Source organism: Tympanuchus pallidicinctus, unplaced genomic scaffold (genome assembly GCF_026119805.1).
Source record: "Tympanuchus pallidicinctus isolate F22 unplaced genomic scaffold, pur_lepc_1.0 scaffold4, whole genome shotgun sequence".
NCBI classification, from domain to species: domain Eukaryota; kingdom Metazoa; phylum Chordata; class Aves; order Galliformes; family Phasianidae; genus Tympanuchus; species Tympanuchus pallidicinctus.
The window spans coordinates 39358770-39372662 of record NW_026294758.1 but is presented as its reverse complement, the minus strand read 5'-3'; the positions used below and the strand labels follow the sequence as shown (position 1 = coordinate 39372662).

The 13893-nt window shown below is 35.0% G+C and overlaps 1 protein-coding gene across 6 annotated transcripts in view; it reads right to left on the bottom strand.

Annotated features, from left to right (window-relative positions):
- The window catches only part of TRPM3 (transient receptor potential cation channel subfamily M member 3), a 396319-nt gene that overhangs the window by 123195 nt on the left and 259231 nt on the right, over positions 1–13893 (bottom strand). For all 6 annotated transcript variants that reach the window (XM_052701292.1, XM_052701293.1, XM_052701289.1 and 3 more), the window contains exons 2-3: positions 6089–6168; positions 5063–5267 (exon numbers count right to left, since the gene is read on the bottom strand). In XM_052701292.1, coding sequence (XP_052557252.1) covers positions 5063–5267; positions 6089–6168 — 285 coding nt within the window. The remainder of the gene's footprint in view (positions 1–5062; positions 5268–6088; positions 6169–13893) is intronic.

Below are 13893 nucleotides of genomic sequence, written 5' to 3'. Positions count from 1 at the left end.
ACCATGTTTGTCTTGCCCACTCAATACCACAACTACCATTGAGGCTGTCAGTAAGAGCACAATTTGATGCCAACACTTGTTTCCTTTTTTTTTTTTATCAAATTGCATCCTGAAAAATAACCATGCATACTGCCCATCAAACAGCCAAATGTTTGCAAGTTGGACTCCAATGCCTTAGGGCAAAAGTCAAGGTTACTGAGTGGTAAAAATATGACTGTTACTCAAGAACAGCCATCTTATGAAAGTACATGGTGCATAATAGCTGGTGAGAGTCATGGGAAGGAGAAAGATTCAGAATAAAGCTTGATTTTATTTTATTTCATCAATGAAAATATCTTCAGTAACATTCTGTGATCTTCCAACACTGCTCTTCTGGTTCTCTTTGATGCAAGCAAAGATTGGGTGGATATTTCCACAGTCTCAGATAAGATTCCAGCACTGCAGATAGTTCTACAAGCTAAAGATTGATCCCTCGAAGTGTAACTTTCACAGAAAATAAGTCTGACCCTTTTCTCACTAAATTCAATAGCAAAACTGTAACTTAGAGCAAAACCAAATTGGTTCCTTGTAAGTTAATTTTCTCCTTAACATCTGAATGAACATTCTGTGACTCTGTGATTCTGTGAAGGCTTCTCTAAGTTTCACTAAACAGCCAGTGGAAGGAGCATCATTGATTTACATGGCTTTTGAACAGTTATCTTTCTGTTATTCTCCATTTTTCTTCATATATGACACCATATTTTGAATTCTTTTAAATGCCCTTCGAATATAAATTCAATAACAAAAAAAAAGGCTTGATACTTTTTTTCTGAGTTATACGATTTAAATTATTATCTCTACATTTTCACAACACTCATGGCTTTTTACACAGCCTTGACAAGACTCAATACATTTGAAAAGCAAAAATACACATTTATGTTGTTGATTTCTAAACGTTATTAAAGTATATGTGTGAAAAACCCATATGTCAGCAAGTCTATGAGAGAAACAGTATATATGCTTCAGAATTCTATTTATGTACTTTAATGATCTCATGATCCATAAGAAACATTAAGCCAAGATATTATTGGAATGGATTTGATTAGGAGAAAAATATTAAAAAGTACGATGAAAGAATTTAACTCACTAAAGTTCTTCAAACAACCATCTTCTAGGTAACCTTGAAAAACCATGATAAAAGGAATTTTAAAGTTATAAGAATAATATGTAAAGGTGTTTTTTTTTCCCCTCTATGAAAGGGCAGATGCTAAATTTTAAGAACTAGGTAAGTTTAGTCATAGGATGAATGCAAAATGCATCACAGCAAAATAGCCTAAGCTAGTGAACTAATGAGCAGAATGTCTCTGTTTTGAAATTATTCCGATTATTGCCCATAATTGGAATGCATTCTGTCACTTTAATAATTACACTCAGAGTCAGGGTAATAAATTGCTAATATATAGTTACAGGAAATCACGTGTGCTATTTCTTAAATTACTAAATGCCAAGTGATACAAGAGGATTCGATTTTATTAATCACTTTTCTCTCCTTTCTCTTAAATTGACAGATTTATTGCAAAGGCTATTGAAAAGTTTTGTGTATTCCAACATCTTTCTCTGTTCTCACCTGTACATTGGCTGTAGAACAATGAACAGCAAAATCATTAAATGTGTTTCTTAAAAGTTAATGGCATGAGCCGCTTGTAAAGAAAGCAACAGATGATTGATAAAATACCCTTTAAACCCTTAATATTTTTAAAGGATCATCTGTATTTACAGGAAGTCTGAATGAAAGGCTTCTTCAGTAATTGATCTCATTAACAAATATTATGAAACCTCTGCTATGTGTTTATAATCTGTTGTGTTCTCACCTATTTATTGATTCAAATATCTTAGTGTAGTCTCTCTGAAGATTAACAACTCAACTGTATTAGCAGAATTCATTCTGTTTGAGAATTTTTGTTTTATGTGTTTTCAGAATCAAAATCAATGGCATAGCCAATCCTACTGGCAACAGCAATCTGAAATTCTCTTCACTGTTTCATTCCAATTTACATGTGCTGTTAAAATTGCTCTTTTTTTCCCAACTAGAGACATTATTAGTAGTAGTCTGGTGTCAACTGTTTGCACTGCTCTTTTAGCTTGAAATTATGCATGCAATGTACTATATTTTACATGCAAAAAATGTATATTTTCCATCAAATTCATATATGTATTAATAAAATCCAATTCTATTATTTTCAGTGGAGGAAATAATTATCTTCCGGTCTTACATCTACTGATCTGTTGCATGAATTAACTATGGGTACTAGTTCCCAATTGCAAATCTGAGGTTACAGTTGGTTCTGTTACAAAATACCATCTCATTTCTTGTAGCCTTCATTCAGGAAAAGCTACTAGATTTGCTCTTCACGCAGAACAAGATGGTGCTCTTCTGTTCTGTGTTTACCACGCTTAAAAATTTCAGATATAGGCATTAATTTCAGGATAATAAATAAATAAAGTTCTTCCTCGAAGCTCTGCTTGATCTTGGTTATCTTGCTAAATCTTGCTCATTTATAAGTTTATTCTTTTAGGCAATAGGCATATAATTAACCTACTTCTTAATGTGACTATTAGGAAAAAATCAGCTTTTATGCTATAGTGATATTTTATATCCAGTAATTAGAAAATAACTAAGTAGTCTATTTTTAGATAAGAACAAAGATTCATTTTTCATGTTGTGTTATGTCCAATCCTTCCCTCCCTCCCTCCTCCACTTGATTTATGTTCCAGGTTTGCTGCTTTTGGGTTCTGAAATGTGGACAGAAAAAGCATTTATTTGGTAAGTTTGTTGCTTATTATGGGAAAGATCTTGTGTAAAGCAAATTCAGAGACAGAAGTTTCATTTTTTTTTCTATTAATAAAACTGCAACAGCTAGTTAGCTAGCTCCTTGACTAAAATCTACCCTATAATTATGTGTGGTACTGAAATTATGATTATAAGGACATCTTCACACTATTTTTAGTGATAAACACACTATAATATAACAAAGTTTGATTTTAATTAATATTAATATTATTAACCAATTAATTGTCATTATTATTCATTATTAACTCCTCATTTGTGCTTTAGACATCTGATACTAGCCAAATGGGACTTTCAGAGGTTTTTAGTGAATTGCTAAATTTGAAGCACTTTTCCTACAAGCAGAATGACAGAATTTCCGGAGCTTTTGAAGAGATATTTAATTTACAAAGAATTCTGTTCCTACGCTTTAGGTGTAGGATCATAGATACAGCCATCATTCTGATTCTAGAACTATTAAGATAAATCCAGAATTTTTTAAGGAATAAATGTTTCATCTATACTTTTCCTTGAATTTTTAGTTATTTATATCTCTGAGATTTTTTAACCTGCTTTTCTTCCCTTTTACAAATACTTTATGGTCTTACTTTTGTTTGCACTCAAGGTTTTTCCGTTGTTCACTTTGACTTCGTTTTATTTCAGATATATTTGTTTGAGCACGTGGCATATACCTTGAGGCATCTCCTGTTCTCTTATGGTATCAGAATCCCAACAGAGAAGACCAGAGATCTTGTAGCACAATTAATATCAACACCTTCCCTAAACTCCTAATTAGTACAAAGCTGCTCCAAATGCCTTGGGCAGTTTGTTGCTTTAAAGAGCTCTTCATGTATATAACTCAGAAAGTTCTACTGTTTACTCCCTCTCATAAAGAGCTTAAAGTAATGTAATCATATACAGATAATAGCATGATGGTAACTTCTTCTCTGAAACTATTTCAGTTTTGTTGAAAAGCATTCTGTTTTATTCCTGGTCTTTGTGAAGATTCCAACAACATAGTTTGTTTTATATTGGGGCCAAGGAGGGTGTCAATTTTTTTCAGTCTAAGTGTTATTTGCTCAATCATATTATCTTTCTAGCAACGGCCTTGCAGACTTTTAGGTGATTATTTACCAAGTGAACATAAGGTGTCTATGATACTTGCAAAGAAATTACCTAATTTGCTATTTGTTTCTTGGGTCAACAGTGTTTTCTGGTTTCCTATAACAGAATCCATCCATCTGGTTAAACAGAACTAATCACCCAAGTAATATTTCCATGTCTATCCACCATGTACACATCTGAGCAAAATACCAGGCTCTTTGTAGTGCAGTATTGAGCCTGCCATCTATCTAATCTTTCTAATACTATAACAGTCCTGAGAATCCTGCAAGGAACTACTCACACAAAGAAGATAGCAAGATAGCACTAGGTTGCTGGGCAGGTTATTCTGGAGAGCACCAGTGGGTTTTGGCTCTCCTTACAGCTGCCCAGAGCTCTGTCTTAGACACAGTATGCTAGATACAGGCTTGCTTTTGATTCCCAAAGTCACAGGAACTGCAGTTTAGCTCTAGCTAGATACATCTTTTCATGAATGCTATGTAGAAATACATGCATAGGTTAGTGTGGGCACTGCAAACTTGTATCACTTAATGGAAAAATGCATTCAGATTAACTTCATAACTTTGTATTACTTCATAACATTGTATTAGGAATGAGTCATAATACAGGCTTCCTTGTTCTAGAAAACCTGTAGCAGAGAAAGTATTTCTCAGTTCTTTGCTTAGACACTGGTAGGCCTCTTATTTTGCTGAAAGACAAGCAAGTAAATTCAAATAGTCTATCCTTCAACATACGTGAGGAAGAACTCTTTGGAAATCTATCTCAAATTTGTCAGCCTTGCAGACACACCCAGCAATAGGAAGCCACAGCTGAATTCTAAAGCACTCAGAAAAAGATAGATAGGGGATCACTGAAAGAAGATGAAGATATCTGCATGTTAGTATGTCTTTAGTTATTACAAAAGTAGCCCGTTCTATGCTACCCTCTAGTTTTTACAGTTCCTTCTGTTCACCAGTTGTTTGGAACACAATACATAGTAATGTATCCGGTGTTCTAACACTAAATAATAATTCAAAGTGAATTATTTGTTTAATATTTGGGAATGTTTTTCTTTTTTTTTTTCTTCTTCTTCTTTTTTTTTTTTTAATCCAGCTAGCAACATTAGTTATTTATCTAAGAGAAAAGCATGATTACCATGGCTTTATTGGAGTGGCCTCCTCCTTGGAACTCAATGGTTCCAAAAGCATCCGTTGGGCTGAGCTGCGTGTGCTTGCTGATGGACCACTTCTCTGACTGGATGTCATTGCGAGTAAGCCTGCTCTCATTTTTCTCATTCTGGATAACGGAGATACTTGGAGTGAGTCCAACATGTTGACCTATTAGACGCCCACAGCAACACCTATGATATTAAACAAGCAGAAATCTAATATCACATTGATGTATACAAAAAAGACATAATAAACAGCCTATACATCTTCCCCTTAAAAATCTTTTCAACTCTGCAGATCTCATTTTTGCTATCCCAAACGAATATAGTACAGATATCAACATTTCTTTCTATATTCTGTTTGCATTATCACTTATTTCAATAACATTTTCTATGTCCTCAGAGGACATTAGGTTGACAATAGTCTTTTGCATGCACTAACAGATTATCAAAATTAGTAGTAGTTCACCACAATTTTCTGTATATATATTTTTGGCAATATTTTGTTCCAAATATTTGAAGAACCAGAAGGATCCCTGTGAAGATGAGGAAATTCCTGGAGGGAATGGCCTCAAGTTGCACAGGAGAGAATCAAGTCGGATGTTAGGAAATACTTCTCTGGGAGAGTGGTCAGGTGCTGGAAAGGGCTGCCCAGGGAGGTGGTGTAGTCATCGACCCTGGAGATGTTCAAGGGACATTTAGACGTGTTGAAGGACATGGTTTAGTGGGAAATATTGGTGATATCCACCAACTGAATGATCTTAGAGGTCTTTTCCAACCTTTGTGATTCTATTATTCTAAATTAAACACAGACAAGGGTGATCTTTCATGTCTCTTTTTGATGAAGTATGTTTTGAAATGTAAAAAAAATAGTGCTCATACAAATCCATCTCTCCATCTGTAATTCAACCAATTATTAAATATCTCATTACAAAGTATTTTTATCTAAATACAAACAGATGCGTCAGTTCCTTGTAACTGACTTGACTTTCATGCAAGTAGCATGCAATTACCTATGGGGGTCTTTGGTGCTGGGTATGATATGAACACATTCCCTCTTGTAAAAAGCTCTTTCTATCCATGATTTCTGTGCCTAAAAAGAGAGAGAAAATGCATTAGGTTCTGCTTGCTAAACACAGATTACAGTACCTTTGAAGAGAAAATTTAAAACATAAAAGAAAAAGTAGCTGACTTTGCGTTTATGTACACAAGTACACAAACGCACAGTACACAAGTTGCACAGAGTAAGCACTTTCTATTAAACTTGTGGTTTCCTCCTCTATAGCACTCAAGAGAAGGTCCTGCATTTTTTTCATCTCTCAAGCCAGTGGACTATTATGCTGTTAATTACATTCCTATAAGGGCAATCACTGGAGAAGAATTCCATCAAACTGTAAATTATTATTATCTTTTTGCAGTGGAGAGACAATCACAGCTGCTTGTCAAAAATACTTTTTAAATACAGTGACATAACTCAAATAAAAAAAGAATCTCAGAAAATAGAAAAAAATCTCAAAGTAAAATTGATAGCACCATTATTCAGTTGTGATTTTTAGTATCGGCGCCAGTGTGGCTGTTTAACATAGAGCTAGAAAGTATAGTTTAATACACGGACATTCCAACAGAAAAAAAAAACAAACAATCAAAACCCAAAAAACAACAAAAGAGATTCATTTTTAAAACACAGTACAAAAAGCTCTGATAAAGTAAGAGAATACATTAAGAGTTAGATGACCAGTTTGTGTAAATTATGAAACAAAGTCAAATGCAGCTATGTCAGTTAATTCCATTCCAATTCCTTGCCCAGATACTTTCAGGAAATTAAGTAATTTCTCTCAGATCAGTCTCGATTGTTAAATTATTTCATTTAATAAGCAGATACATTGGAATGTTCCTTAAAAAATTTATTACAAAAAAGGAGATTTTATAAAATATATTTAAATAATAAAATTACCTATTTAATTATACAACATAAACAGAACTAGAGGCAATATGAAGAAGCCATTTGGGAATTAAGTAAAGTAAAATGAGATCATTTAAATGAAATCTGAGCACCTTGCTTTTGTGAAAAAATACAATATGAAACAGCCTTTATAAAATTCCACACCTACTGGGCAACATCTTTTTGTTAGATAAATCTATAGCCTACTATCATTTTTAAAGGCAGTAGCATGTTTTTCTGGGATTTTTTGGAAATCACTGTGAGCTGTGGAAATTTCTTGGAGTCAATTAACACCAGTAGTATAAGGTACCATGCTAACAGTTCATAGCTACATTCCTTATACCTCACTCATGGTACATAAAAAATTGGTAACTCATGTTATGTAACAATATTTTATCTCTCAACTCTCATCTTTATTTGAAAAATCTGCTCGACTTCATGTTTTGCAAGAAAGGCAGGCACCTTAGCATAAAAAATGCCTATTAAAAATATTAAATAGAGCCATATTTGACTGTTCTTCCTTACTGTAGCAAACAGAAATTTAACCTGTTACAGAATGTAGGACAAGATTTGTATCATGTTTAAGCAAAGGACAATTAAATGAAAATTCTGAAAAATCTAAAAAGTCATAGTACACACAGGGAAGATTACCTTGAATTTCAAAATTATTGTACCTTCAAAATACTGGCAAGCAAGCCTATAGCACTAATAATCACAACACTCTATTGAACATTTTTTCAATTTGATAGTCTCCAGGCAAGGAAATGCTTCTTAAAAACTAATTTTCTAGATTTGTTAAGATATTCAGCATGGACTTCAAGAACTTAACCTCTTACTGGAGAGCATTTGAAGCCTTGTGGAAAAACTAATGTTTTTCTTATTTTACTGTATCGTACTGTGTGTTGTATAGAAAAAAAGGAAGTTACAATTATTATTCAAGCATTATAATGCTAATAACTGAAATTACATTCTTTCCACCTACCTACCTACCTATTCTTGAAATTTCACGCTACTCTCACTTTCTAGAGTACACAAGTGTTCTATATTGCCTTAGGAGGGCAATGGTAAGAAACTGCGTGCTTATGAATCTCCTTTGTTACATCTATACAGTAACTTGATGAGAAAAGGATGCTTATTGACTAAGCCAACTTAGCTCATTGCATGTTTGTTTTAGCAGTAACTACATGCTTATGACACCCTCCATCTTCTCTAGAAAGAACGAGCAGCTTTTATCCAAAAGCAGAACTTCTACCATGATTCTCATCCATGTTGCAAAGACTCCCTGGAAATGTCCCTCATTAAATGTATTAATTAATACCTTTCTCTGCCATTTATCTTGGTGAATTTACTTGCTACACAGACCTAATGCATCATTTTAAAAGATGACCACTAACTCAATTTATTTAAACATCAAAAGTATTTACAGAAAGGTAACATTGGAGTTGCACTCTTTCATACTCTATGCAGAAAAGAAACCCATATCTGCCTAATGTAATAATTGGAATCTTCATCACATTTCTTCAAATGTAAAATTAAAAAATAATAGCCTGATTTAGAAAAATCCTTTTTTTCATATCAAGGGAAAAAGACTTCTTGGGTTTTAGATTTCAAAGAATCTACCTGACAGTTAAGGCACACCAACACATGATTTTCTCATTTCAAAGTTATTTCAAACTAAAAGCATCCAGTTTTACTACTCCATGTCAGTTACTGTTCTATCATGGAGAACATTTGCAGTGAAATACAAGCTCGGAGGTATAATAAATTTTGTCACTTGCAGTAGGGATCTCATAGAGGAATTAGAATGATTTGAGGAAATTAACAAGTTAATTACGAAACAGTCTTTATTAAACTCTTGTTCATAATTTGAATTAATAAAGCAGTAAAAAGCTTAGAAAAGTATTTGCAATAACAGTAAAATCAAAAGCTTATCTTCTGTATCTGCTTTTTCACAAGCATGCCTTCAACATTAATTCATAAAAAAATTTGAAGTCCACAGTGAATTCCTGAAGTGTATGCCACACTTGCATTCCGATTTAGTTTACTTGTAACTTGGATCTCTCAATAAAATACCTCTGTCAGATATGTGTAAAATCCCACAGAGATCATTTTTGCCCCCCCCCTTTTTACCTGGTCATCACGCTTGGTGTTTAAGTCTATCCCAGAGCAAACTCTGCTGTAGACATTTTGCTGCTGCTGGTCATTGCTAACAAGACTTTTGTGTTTGCTCCCTGAGCAAGGCGTTCAACCTGTTTTCAGGGATGGCAGCAGAGTGGAGCCCTTGTGCCCACTCACTGCTGCTTGCAATGTGCTGCTGTGGGATTAGCCTTGTTAAGGGTCTGGTGGACATGCGCTCACAGCCCCAAAACTCCCCTCATTTGAACATCTGATCTGACGCCAAAAGAAAAACAAATCCCCTGAGAGCTTGGATTTGACTGGCACAAGCTGTGACAGGCTTTTTTCCCCTTGTCGTTCCCCCTCAGAAAGCAAGCTTATGAAAGTGTGATAAGGTGCTCCAAGTCCCTGAAGTTCAACCCAGGAAAATAAATCCTTCAAAAGAAACAGTGTACTAAGCCAGAGGGAACCTGAGCACACAAGAGACATTGTTAATCTCCAAAGAATGAAAGCAGTGTGTTTACAGGGTAACTCAGAAATCCATACACGGCTGAAATATATTATGATTAATCAACAATGGCATTTTTCCAGAGAAGCCAGGGTTTGTCACTGTTTCTCACCACATTTGCTGTACTGTAATGAACATAACTTTTCAGAAAGTTACAAACATAAATCTTTGTCTTTCAGATACAAGCATGGCTTTCAGTTTAATTAAAAATCAGTAATGTAAAATACAACTTGAACATTTGAAAATTCAGGGATTGAGTGACCCGTTTGACTGAGTATTCATAAGTACCTATGTGATATCAACTCTGAAGAGCATTTGCATATGAAAAGCATTTAGTTGCTGTTTTCTTTTTTTTTTTTTTTTTTTTGAAATAATTTTACATTTTAAATCAATGACTATTTCAAGCTTTAAACAAAAATCAGTATTTTTACTTTTTTTTTTTTTTTTCCCTGTAAGTTTGGATGAATTCCTCTCTACTTCTACATATGGATACGTGTCCTCCTCTCCTTTTCAGTGAAATTTCCATCTCACACATATAAAACAAGCTGTCCACCTACTGCACAGATAGACACAAGCATTAAAATATCCTGCATGAGCTCCTGTGGACCCAGGATGCGTGAAGCTGAGTAGGTGCACAGTGGTGTGAGCTTAAAATTTAATATAGGTTGAAAAATGGTGTTTTGTAGCTGATAATTGGCTCCATCAAATCATTACTGTGTGTACTCTTTGTATCTGATATTGATTCTATGTAAACAAGTAGAAGACATTGCTTTTGGAACAACCTATGCATATAGACCTGGTCTGTTCCAACAAAACTATGATCCATGAGTACTACTACAGCACATCATAGAGCAACTGAGTATGAATTGCTTCCAAGCACATCCTGGATGATTTCTTGAGCACAGAATCAGATCAAAATGGCTTTTGCAGAATGTAAAATGTAGAATGTAAAAGGAAGAGGAAGTTGCAGCGTCAGGAACACAGCTCATAAGCAGCTCAATGAGGTAGAGAATGTAACTGGGGAGTCAGCAGAAAAAGACTGCTAGCATTTTAACATGAAGCAGTTGAGTTTGGCTGGGAGGAGAGAGAAAACAAGAGGGGAGAAAAGACTTCAGATAATTTGGATAACTGAGTAAAAATTCAGATCCTACTACAAAGTGAAATGCTCGGGATAGAAGACACCTCTTCTCTTTAGAAATTAACAGAAGGAATTCATTTGCATATGTCACTCAGCAGCACCATTCAGGGTGCTGTCAGTGTATGCCACTGATGTTGCAGGATAAGTGTCTATGACATGGTACTTTTAAAGTTGCTTATTATATTATTTGCTTATTATAAACAATGAAAATACTAATACCATAGAAATGTCAGTATTTTGATAGGAAGTAAAACAACAAACAATAAGCAAAGACAGTTTATGTAAAGCAAAGATAGTATATTTTCCTATATGGCGTGACCTAAAAGCATTCACTTTTAGAGAAGTGGATGCTTCACATTTAATTCTGCAAATGTATGAATTATTAACATATTCTACCCAGATTGCTACAAACAAAACAAACTGAAGTAATAGTAGGAATGAGTTCAGTAGTGACCCCTTATGCAGGAGAACAAATATTAGAAATGAATACAGAAAATAATTTTTCAGGAAAATAAATTCTAGATATTTAACACGTTTTGTAGTTGGAATGCTTAACTACTGATCTCTGAATTAAAGCTATTTTAAAAAAGAGTACTCTCTGTTCTTCCCTGATGAAGCCACATCTGGAATACTGTGACCAGTTCAGGGCTTCCTCAGTTCAAAAAATACAGAGAAGTATTGGGGAGAGTACAGGGGAGGGCAACAAAGATGACTGAGGGTCTGGAGTGTCTCCAGTACATGGAAAAGTTGAGAGATCTGGGTCTATTCAGCCTAGAAAAGGCTGAGAGGGGATCTCATCACTGTTTATAAATATCTAAAGTGAAGGAATCAAGTCAATGGGGGCAGACTCTTTTTCGCAGCATGCAACAACAATAGGACAAGAGGCAGTGGGCAGAAACTGGAACACTGGATGTTCCATACAAACATGAGGAAGAACTTGTTTATTGTGAGAGTAACAGAATACTGGAACAGGTTGCCCACAGAGGCTGTGGACTCTCCTTCTCTGGAGATATACTCAAAAGCCATCTGCACGCTTTCCTGTGCAACTTACTATAGGCAATCTACTTTAGCTGGGTGGTTGGACTCGATGATCTCTCGAAGTCCCTTCCAAACCCTACAGTTCTGTGGCTCCGTGACTCTGTCATTTTAGATGTCTTTGCTTTTTTTTCAGTACGGCAGAAAGGGGGTGAGTTCTAGCCCTCTGCTTCCCAACTTTTAATTTCCAATTAACCAGGTTATAAGAAAGGTTTGGAGCAAGAGAAGTGTTGCAGGCTGCCTTTCAGCGGGGCAGAGCAGCTGGACAGTCAGTGGAGTATTACTGAAATAAATTACAGTCAATAAGTGGAAAGATAAAATATTCTTCAGAAATATCCATGGAGAATGCTTAGATTCAAGAACTGTTGTAGATGTCCAAGCTCTCACAGACTTCTTCAAGACCATCAAAGTCCATGGATGTCAAGGGGGAAATTCTAGAGAAAAACTGATTAAAATGAAGAATATACTATAAAGAGTACATTTAAAATGTTTTCTATTGCCTTCTTATGGGTACTGGCATCTGGACAAAATAATTAAGCCCATGGACTTTATTTATGATGCTCCATTGGAAAAATACGTAAGATTTTACCAAATTTCTCATGAGGATAAAATAATTTAAATAATTAAATAAATCTTTTTAAGCAATAGCAGTCCAAATGGATCACATAATGCATTTCCCTGTCCCACTGCTGTGGGACACTGCAAATGCCATATACAAGATCTTGGCGAATGTATGTAGCACTTTTCCTATTTATTTCTAAGCTAGCAACTATTTTTTTCCCTACAGACTTGCATTATTGTAGTTTCTATGTGTTCTAGTTGCTTTGTGGGCACACATGTCTACTGTTTGATAATGTGCAATGGGGACATTCATTGTTTTGGTATTTATCCCTTTGGAAATAATTTGTATTAAAAATATACATGGTTTTCTCAACCACCACTGTGAGTATTGATTTAATGCTTCCACTGAAGTATCTAGTGTAACTTCAATATTTCACTGCAGTATGGTGTAGAATTCATAATAGTAATTGTAAAAACAGCTATAAAGAGTTGTTTAAAAAAAAAATTGTTTAAATCAAAATCCAAACAGAAAACATCAATATATGCAACTCCAATTTCTGTGAAACACAGACTAACATATAATGAAAAATGGCATCACTGTAGCCTGTAGGTGCACATATATATAATTGGAAATTGATACATGTAAAGAATATTTTTATGCCAATTCAACACATGCCAGACTATCTTTTAAACAGTAATTTTTTTGCTGTCTTCTTGAAAAGTGTAACACTGCTACTAACATATCAAGTTAAGGAAAGAGAATAACCTTTATATCAGGACAGATCTCCAGCTCTGTAATGAAAACACAGGAGTTTAAAGTGCACATGTAGGAGTTTTGTGCTGAATCTAATTTTGACCTGAACTAATCGTTCTTGATTTCTAAGAGCTCATTGTACATTACAAGTTCATGACAGCTATAATATCAACTGTTTTTCAGATATAGAGAGTGAAGCAGTTTTGGTAATATTCTGTGAGGGCTGACATGAAGAAGCAATTAAATTGTACATAATTGTATGAAAAGGCCTGAAGGAATGGATTCCACATGTTCCCCAAGCCTAGACATTCATAAGGACCAAATCTATGCCATTGTTCACATTTTGTATAATCTTTCAGCCCTGCAACAATTCACAAGTCCCTCCTGAGCTCCTGCATAATGCTTCTCTACAGGAATTCTTCACTAGAATGCCTCGGTGTAGGTTCTGGTTTCATCACTCTCTGGCTTTCCTCCAAACACAATTTTGGAGAAATGGAACAGGAGAAAAGCCAATTATGTAAAACAAGAGATGAGACAACATTGCTGATTAGATCTTCTGGCTGTATCCTGCTCTGCTGAGCCAAAGTCCTAATTTTCTCAGATGCTATTGAGAGAAAGATTCCCTTAGCTGAGATGTGAAAAATTCAGTCAGTTTCCTGAAAGAGGTAGGGAAAACACTCAGAAAGCAAAACAGCCTTCTGGGCAGAGCAGCATCCTTTTCTCCATGGTCTTCTGTGCTTCCTCAGTGCCCTCCCTTCTCCCAGA